The sequence below is a fragment of a genome, unplaced genomic scaffold, assembly GCF_019419815.1.
Source record: "Pyrus x bretschneideri cultivar Hongxiangsu unplaced genomic scaffold, Pyrus_bretschneideri_v1 Contig11, whole genome shotgun sequence".
Lineage (NCBI taxonomy): Eukaryota > Viridiplantae > Streptophyta > Magnoliopsida > Rosales > Rosaceae > Pyrus > Pyrus x bretschneideri.
In genome coordinates, this window is record NW_025999402.1 from 5,188,480 (window position 1) to 5,198,353 (window position 9,874).

General features: G+C 34.5%; 1 protein-coding gene across 1 annotated transcript; it reads right to left on the reverse strand.

Annotated features, from left to right (window-relative positions):
- Window positions 1-1,538: 1,538 nt before the first annotated feature.
- On the reverse strand, window positions 1,539-5,565 carry LOC103960219 (cytochrome P450 714A1-like). The gene is made up of 5 exons (XM_009372653.3): window positions 5,124-5,565; window positions 4,301-4,527; window positions 2,941-3,191; window positions 2,312-2,702; window positions 1,539-2,228 (listed from the first exon to the last, which is right to left on the reverse strand). Exons 1-5 carry the CDS (start codon window positions 5,422-5,424, stop codon window positions 1,797-1,799), a joined length of 1,602 nt encoding a protein of 533 aa, XP_009370928.2. The 5' UTR covers window positions 5,425-5,565; the 3' UTR covers window positions 1,539-1,796.
- Between the last annotated feature and the right edge of the window lie 4,309 nt (window positions 5,566-9,874).

A 9,874-nucleotide genomic window follows, 5' to 3' on the forward strand; every position in this document is an offset into this window, starting at 1 on the left:
ACGATGCCACCACTACAACCACAACCGCCACCACTAGTGCCACAACCACAACTACCATTACTACCACCATCGTTGTCTTTCCCGTCGTCATAATTGCCACCAATGCCGCCACCGCCACCGCCACCACAACCACAACTGCCACCACTGCAGCACCGTTGTCTCTACACTCTAACCACCACACCTTATTATTGGCATCACCACCACACCCCACCATTAATGCTACCATCACCGCCACTACCCTTGACACCACTATCGTTGCCACCACTCTCACTACAATGTCTATTTTTTTCATTATATACAATTATATCACTTTTACATTGAAACTTAACAAATGTTTTTACACTGTTTTTCCTACTCACAACATTTTTAAAAGGGACACATTGAATGCAGTCCCTAACTATTAATATTCTTTGACTAAAACCCTGTTGGTTTTTAATTTTTGATCGAAGTCCCTGAAATTAATGTGATAATGTATTTCTATGTAGGTTACTATATTTTTTAAATCAAAATTTGAGATTTATAGTTGTTTGTATTAATGAGATTTTAAATAAAAAAACCCATAATTTGTGGACTAAAATGATTAAAATATAAATTATACTCTCCAATATATATTGTGTGTGTGTGTGTGTGTAAACATGGGTACATTCATCAAAATTAACAAAAAAATTATTGTACCAAAATATGGGTACATTTTTCAAAACCACAAAAAAAAGAAAAAAAAGAAAGACATTAGGCTTAATAATATTAGCAAATTTCTTTAATTAAACTTGACATGGACACATTCTCAAATCAAGAAAAAGAATGTACCCGTATAAGTTTAAAAATAGATTAGAAAAAAATTGAATAAATTTTTTTTTTTTTAATTTTAAAAAGAGTACATTTTACATACAACAAATTGGTATATTTAAGTGTGACATCCCACATCGCCCAGGGGTGATCCTTAAATGTATTTCCCATCTCTACCTAGCACGAGGCCTTTTGGGAGCTCACTGGCTTCGGGTTCCATGGGAACTCCGAAGTTAAGCGAGTAGCGCGCGAGAGCATTCCCAGGATGGGTGACCCATCGGGAAGTTCACGTGTGAGTTCCCAGAAATAAAACCGTGAGGGAATGGTAAGCCCAAAGCGGACAATATCGTGCTACGGTGGTGGAGCGGGCCGGGGAAGTGATCCGCCCCGGGCCGGGATGTGACATTTAGAGTTGGTACATTTTAAGATTAAAAAAATTAAAAAAATTACATGAATGGGTACATATAAGATTAATAAATTGGAAACCTTTTTATAAAAAATTAAGGGATACAAACTTATTCTAATATATATATATATTTTTTTTGGAAATGTTTTGAATTAAAAATTAGTTAGGAGTTCAATAAAGGTGTGAGATTAAAATCCTAAATCAATTATTAATTTTTATTTTAAAAATTATGTAACTGACATCTAAATTCATTATTACATTAATGCTAGGAACTTTGATCAAAATCTGAAAACTAATAAGGTTTCAGTTAATGAACATTAATAACTAGGGACTGGATAATAATTTTTCATTTTAAAAATATAGTTTATCAAACTGTCAACTACTTTAGTTTACAACTGAGTATTATTAAAGCACAACAGAAGCAGGTTTTTTTTTTTTTTTAAAAAAAAAACACAACAATCTCAAACTCCAATAATGAACATTTGTAATTGATCAATCCAAATATGCATGAGATGGATAACGATATGAGTAATGTATGTTTATAACATACAGTGATAACATATCGTAGTGAATATGAGTCTCCCTTAATAAAAATGTGATTATTTTATGTTCTCACGCGTCGAACAAGGAGTTTGATTCCATGTTCAGGCAGCAATAACATTTTATAAACCGGGGAGTGCTGATAATTTGGAGAAAGGGAAAAAGAGAACTTGGATAGAATCAGGGAGAGAACTATCTTCAACTGTAGCGTGGCAAAAGTCTGGCCTATGCACAACCGACTCCCATAACCAAATGGCATGTATGCTTGGGGATATTTGCATGCTTCTGAGACCCCATTTGCAAACCTCTCCGGCTTAAACTCATTAACGTCCGAACCCCAATTTTCAGGGTCGCGGTGCAATGTTGGAATGAATGTCCATATGTGAAGGCCTTTCGGCACATCTAAGTCCCCCAACTTCATTTCTGCAAGAGCTTCTCTTGCCATTATGACTCCAGGTCCATAAAGGCGCAGGCTCTCTTGAATCACCATTGTGAGCTGCAATACATAGATAAATGTAACATAAAAAAATATGAAAATATTTATCAAACACTTGATTGTACGTACGTAAATTCGAGTACCGTTTTCATCTTGCGCAATTTATCCACGTCTTGCAAGCAATGATGCAGCTGATCAACATCCCCACAGACCTCAACAATCTCAGCACGAACGCGTTCTTGCCATTCGGGTTGTAATGCCAGTAGCATTAGCGTCCAGGATGCTGATAGAGCAGTGGTCTCAGATCCTGCAAAGTAGATAGTTTTGCAATTGTCCAGAATAAATTGGTCTGTTTTATGGCTAGGCATTTCAGTGCTAGTAGCAGCACTTTCAAGTATCATTTGTAATAGGTCCTTTTCAGATGCACCACCCAATTGGATTTTCTTTTGGCGGTCCCTCACTAATTTGAGCAACAAAGAATCCACCTCTTTTCTTAAAGTCCTTACTTTTTTGTCATTCTCTGTGGGAAGGAATCTGCATGGATGATTCAAATGCATGGTAAAAAAAATATAGCATGAGTAAATTTTACGAGAAACATAAAATCATGTCTAAGTTACTAACATAAAATGAATGAGAGACACTTCCATGAAACATGTTGCATACTTCTCTATGAAGGATACAAACTTAAATGCAACATGGTGTACTATTTGTTACACCTAAAATTTTGCCTTTTGAAAAGTATGCAACATGTGATAGGTAAGTTTTCCCCGACCTGAAATTGAGAAACCCAAAGAGCAAACTTGGATGAGACAAGGCGTCCTGAAGGATAGCAATCTTTGAAAAAATCTCGTTGCCTTGGGAATAAGAGCTACCAAAACAAGCTCTTGATATGATATCAGCAGATTGGCTTTTCAAATCCTCATCTACTGTTATTTCAGCAATGCCATGCTCACTTTCTTGTGTATGGCTCTCCCATTTGTTAATCGTTGACATTGTAGATTCCTCCATCAGACTCACCATGCCCTACAACTCTTCACCATTTCTATTACCGCACATGCTTAAATTTTAGGGAAAAGTTTAGTGATGCACTTATGGGTTATGGTTATGGACTTCATCTAAAGTACTTTTATCGACTTTCAATTCGGTTTTGAGCACCATTGATATTTTGAAGCATACTTCAGATCAAGTCTTATCGAGAGTGGATTTCTTCTAACAATCAGATTTATGAAACTTTCTATGAACGTGCCAACTTGCAAGTTTGAGGGGGCCTCCTTGAACTTAAAAATTTACATATTTGATGGTAGCTAGGGAAAAAATGGACAGATTTCAAAAGATTAGCTCTAAACCTATAAGCCCAACTCCAATGGTTGGGTCAAACTCAAAATTTAAGTTTTAAACTCGTCCAAAATTTCTTCAGCATTGGGCTAAAAAAAGGTTTTGGGTTAAAAGTTATTTTTTGACATATTTAACCCAAAAAAATGAGCCAAGATCAGTCGTTAAAAAGTTATTGACGCTGCTGGCCACTTGTGGAAAGACCCACGTTAAAAAAATTATTTAAATCAAAATTGACACAAAAAATTTGTTCAAATATCCACACAAAACCACTTTCGTCGAACTATTCTTCCATTTTTTTTTCTTTCTAACCACTATGCATTTGTGTTTAAGAATGGGGTAGGTTGTTTGGTTTCATGTGGTGGTGTAAGAATGAGATAAGTTCACTGAAATTTTCATTAATTTATCAGAATTTAAATATTTTTTCGTTAGAATGTTCATAAAAATAAATTAGGATAACCTACATAAATTTTATTTTAAAAAAAGTTATTGAAAAAATTAAGCTAAAATAAATATTTAATAATTTCGGTCTAAAATCTTAAGTCAAAACCATTGGAGAAGAAAAATTGTTTCTCAGTTAGAACCTAAATCTTTTGGGCTAAAAATTTAGATTTAAACCTTAACCATTAGAGTTGGTCTAAGAAAAAAAAAATAGCGGGGCTCAAAACTAAATTGAAAGTCCAAGGACAAATGAATTATGTAAGGTTCAAAGTTGATGAGGCATTACTAAACTTCCTTAAATTTTAGAGGACAATAATTTAGACGTAAATCATAGAGTGAAAAGGGTACATTCTCTATACCTTAACCTTGTCAAGGAAGAACTCAGGAGCAATGAGTTTCTTCTGGTAAGCCCATTCGTGCCCGTTCGCCCGGATAACGCCGTTACCTAGCAAGGGCTGCATTGACTTACTCAGATATGTGGGTCTACCCAAATCCAAGGAGTTGTGCAGTTTCAGCTCCCTTATCAACTTGGGATCGCTCACATACATGTGCTGCTTGCTCCCAGTTGAGTACATATATACTGAACCTGCATAATTGAATTCATCAAAATATATATTAGTAACTTTGTCCACGAGTCTCAGGCTCTTCGTATGTCGCAGTTGGCATGTCTATATATATACGGTTAGATCTATAGTTGATGTAAAAAGTGAAGAAAGTCGCATGGATGCTGCACGATTAGCAAACATAAGAGGTCCGATTTCCGAAATCCTTTCTTCAATCGATAAGGTTGTCAATTATGAAAGAAATTGAGGTTCCATGAGCCATTAAGGACTAGGATATATAGTCCTAGGCCGCTTGAGCAATTTCAAAATATACTAATGTATGTATGTGTGTGTGTGTGTATATATATATTTATATTTATGTATACATACATATAATTCTCCTTATACGAATCTATATGAGGGTATGATGTATAATTCATCTCAATAAATAAGTTGCTTATACTTGGGTTTGTAATATTTGGAAGTATAATATGCTTTGGTGTATATTAGAAGTTAAAAGCTCAAGCTTCATATTTGGTAACATGCATCTTGTAATGTGAAATCATGGCTCTGCAGTTTGGGTTCTACCATGAAATCAATTAAGTATGCAGCTAACTATGAAATTTGATTAATGGCATACCATACTCCTGCTCCCATCGTTGAAGATAAGGAAAGCATGAGGGAATCCTGTTGTGGTGCACACGTTTAGCATCAGATGGTTTCGGGTTGATTGTTATGGTGGACTGAATCTTCTTCATCTCTGGAATGTTCCCAACAATGAAGGAAGTTGGTGGCCCTCTGATGCCTTGGTTCCAAAGCACTGATCGAATCCTTGCAGGCTTCAGCCACATCTCCTTAAGCCATCGCATCACCACACTCAAAACACCGATCAACACAAGTGACCAACATATCACTACTACCTGATCAAAACCCTCTGCCATCTAGCTTTCTCCAGATTTTTATTACAGCTTAATACTTCCTCAACTTCTGGGATTTATAGAGTGGAGGAGAATTTCAAATTGCACCGAGACCTACTGACCAATGAGAGCGAGGGAGAAAGAGCACAATATTCTAGGCTTTGATTCGGCAGGTGGCCGGCTTTAAGGTGCCATTTTGGAACAAGTGGCCATATTCTTGTTATCCTTCAAAGGTTTCTAACCTTCAACTCCTTGGCCATAATATTCCGCTACGATTCTAATTTTAAGTTTTTGTCTTTCTACAATAACTATATTATAGTTTTCAAAAAAAAAAAAAACTATATTATAAACACGTGTACCGCATGGAAAACTTTAAACTAAACTGTGTATTCAATTGGGATTTTAAGAGATTTTAATTCTTTTAATGAATCTAGGGGTATTCAATCATAAATTTAAGTGATTCTCTGAAATTCAATGTGTATTCAATCAGAATTTTAAGATAATTTATTAAAATCCTTAGAAATCCGGATGTATTCAATTAGGATTTCAAAGATTTTTATAATATTCCAGGTGTACTCAATTAGAATTTGATTTTAAAAAATTTGAAAAAGTTGAGAAATTAGAGGGAATTGGATAGATTTCGTAGTGTATTTTAAGCATCCACAAATCTCACCTCTCTCCAAGAGATTTCGAGGGAATTGAATCAAAATTTTACATGGAATCTCTACAAATCAATTAAACTTCATAACAATCCATGAATTTATAAATTCATTAAAATCTCTCAAATTCCCAATTGAATACATGTCGTTGATTTCTTATCTTGCATTTATTAAATGAAAAAGTATGTGTGTCTTACATTACAATACGTAATATAATATATTATTGAAAAACTATGAATTAGATTGACGTCCTAATCATTTTCTTAATGATTCTTGACTTCCTACAAAAGTAGGATTTTTATTACTGCAAAAAGTGATAAACACTTAAAAATACTTGCAAGAGAATAAATGTTACATCTACATCGTCCAGGAAGTGGATCTTGTAAGCCTTATATGTACATTCTCATCTCTACTTAGCACGAGACCTCTTGGGAGCTCATTGGCTTTGGATTCCTTAGGAACTCCGAAGTTAAGTGAGTTCGTGCGAGAGCAATCCCATGATGGGTGACCCATTGGGAAATTCTCGTGTGAGTTCCCAGAAACAAAACAGTGAGGGATTGGTCGGGGCCCAAAGTGGACAATATCGTGCTACGGTGGAGTCGAACTCGGGATGTGGTGGAGACCCCGGCCGGGATGTGACAATTTGGTATCAAAGCCAATCCCTGGTTGGAAGTGTGCTGACAAGGACGTCGGACCCTTAAGGGGGGTGGATTGTTACATCCCACATCGCCTAGGGGAGTAGATCCTGTAAGCCTTATATGTATATTCCCATCTCTACCTAGCACGAGGCCTTTTGGGAGCTCACTGGCTTCGGGTTCCATAGGAACTTTGAAGTTAAGCGAGTTCGCGTAAGAGCAATCTCAGGATGGATGACCCACTAGGAAGTTCTTGTGTGAGTTCCCATAAACAAAACCGTGAGGGCGTGGTCAGGGCCCAAAACGAACAATATCGTGCTACGGTGGAGTCGAGCCAGGTATGTGCTGAGGGCTCAGGCTGGGATGTGACAATAAAATAATTGTAGTATAAATACTTATGCAAGGTCGTTCTCCACATAAATTGATATAAACAATTTGTATTTAGAACCAATTCTTAACTAATTATTTAAAACAAAATTTGGAATTGTGAATTTAAAATAATGAAAATAGAAAACAAAATAATTGAAATTGGTTTTTGTAGAAACTCGTCAGAAGAAAGAAAAACAAATAAAATTGAGAAAAATTGAATGTAAAAATAGGGTTAGCCATCATCATTAACAATCCTATGTAATTTTACCAATTACTTATGAATTACATATGAAACTTTAAAGGTTAGGTTTTCCTAATGCATACTAGCATTTGCCTACACACTTTGTGTATATGAACACATTTTTTTAGTAAATGAGAAGGAGGGAGGGAGAGAGAGAAAGAGAGAATGTGGGGGGGGGGGGAGTGAGAGGTTTTTGTTTTGGTTTTATTTTGTTTTTATTTTTTTATTTTAAATATTAGAGATATTTTAATATCACATATAGGTGAGGCTTCAATAAAAAACAATAAAATTTGGACCTGTGAAATTACATTATTGCCCATCGTTTTTTTTTTGTGTGATAGAAGACGAAGTTGTCTTTTCACCTTCTTTTAGTTGATAAAGAGGGTTTCATTAATTAATAGAGATTCTACTTGTGACCCGTCTAAACATGCAAGACTCATTACGCTGTGTGAAAAATCTTTGTAAAACTATGCAACACTTAAGATGAGACATTTGCCTTAAATGAAATCACGACTATCAATCACAACAAGCCCTACTAGGATGGCATTTCAACATAAATTGCATTCGGTTACTTACCTAAACATCTTAATGATCACAAAGCATTAAAATATAAAGACATTTTAAACACAATGACGCATATTCATAATTGAAAACCAAATATCATTAAGAAGAAAAGAATTGAAAACACCTTGTAAAATAAAGTTGAATCATCAAAAACTCTTGAAGTTGAGTTCTCCACAATAGTAGTGCGTAGAGAACTCTAATACATGGCTACACTAAATTATTTATGAGAAATTTTATTTGGACCCAATTATCTTATCTTTACACCCAATTAACAAGTTTTATCTACCAAACTTCCAAGTTTACCCTTAAATAAATGAGAATAAGAAAAGAAGAGAAAATAAACATTGCTGTTTTTATCTCTACACCCTATAACTCTAAAACTGGCACACCAGTACACTTCTCCATTATTTCCGACAAAACCTACCCAAATAACAGCAAAACATTCTCTCGAGTTCATCAACGAGTCAGCTTGCTAGAAACCCTTATCAGCCCTCATTTATAATTTCAGCATAGGTTTTCGGCTGATATGGTTTGAACCATTATCTGGGAATTGGCTATTTGCATAAATTATTAAAACTAACAAGTCAACTTGCATAAATTATTAAAGCTTCCATGTCAATCAATGTCTATTTAGAAGAGATAGCAACAAGGGTTTCGTAAGCTTTTTTCTCATATTGTAGGAATTTGTTTCATGTCCAACGAATTGGTAAGAAGTTTTCTTCATTGAAATTATAAATGAGAGCCGCTAAGGGTTTCATGGAACAAGGGTTTCTAGCAAGCTTACTTGTTGATGAACTTAGGAGAATATTTTGTTGTCATTTGGGTGTGTTTCACGGGAAATAATGGAGGAGTGCAGATGTGTGCCATTTTTTTAAGTTATTGGGTGTAGAGATAAAAACACCAATATTTGTTTTCTCTTATTTTCTTATTCTTATTTATTTAAGGGCAAACTTGAAAGTTTAGTAGAGAAATTTTTTTTAGCTGGGTGTAGAGATAGGATAGCTGGGTCCAAATAAAATTTCTCATCATTTATTCTTTATCCTACCTAAACAGGGCTTTCTGGTAAATCAGGAAATTCAATTAAAATAATAAAATAATAAATAAAGTTTTCTATTTAAAGTCAAGTTTGGACTGCAGAGAAAATCACACTTTTGACTGACCAAATCAGCTCCGATTTGGTCTCAAAATGTGTCTTTTTAAAGTTTTACATGCTTGCTTCAAATCCTCAAAAGGAACCTTCCTCAGAATATGCCATTTTGGCCTTCAAAATAACCAAAATGTCCAAAAACATCAATTTGGGAAAACTACGCTGTTAACACTTATTTCTTTGCCATGATCAAACGACTTGGAATTAAATTCTAGAATTTTGACAGAATTATTTTGGAAGACTCATGAACCTGTTCCAATTTGAATTACTAAAAAATTCCTCTGTTGCATCACTTTATGACCAAAGTAGAATCGCACGTCCTGTAATAAAAATATAACACTAATTATCTAAATTCAACCAAAATAATAAATAAATTATTACTAAAATAAGATAAAATATTATCTTTTATACACCAACTCTGCAAATTCTAACCTATAATTCTGCTGATATTTTAATTTGAGTAATGTTAGGGAGACTAAATTGCAAACCAAATGATGTGTCACCAATAAGAAACAAACACGTTAACCGACATTTAATTAATAATCCAATCATCTCCAACTATATCATTTAGTTTGCAAATTTGGTTTAAAAAATTTAGTTTCTTTTGCTTTGCTGTTTTAATTTTATGTTTTTGTCTTTCTGCAACAACAAAAGTACAAACACGTGTACCTCGCATGGAAAACTTTCAATCAAACCTTTATAATATCATTGCTAGGGGAAATTAGATCGGGATATTTGATTGGGTACTGAAATTGTTCTGGTTCATTTCTTATCTTGCATGACATTACAATACGTAATATAGTATATCACTGAAAAACCATGAATTAGATTGATGCCCTATTCATTTTTTTTTAAACAA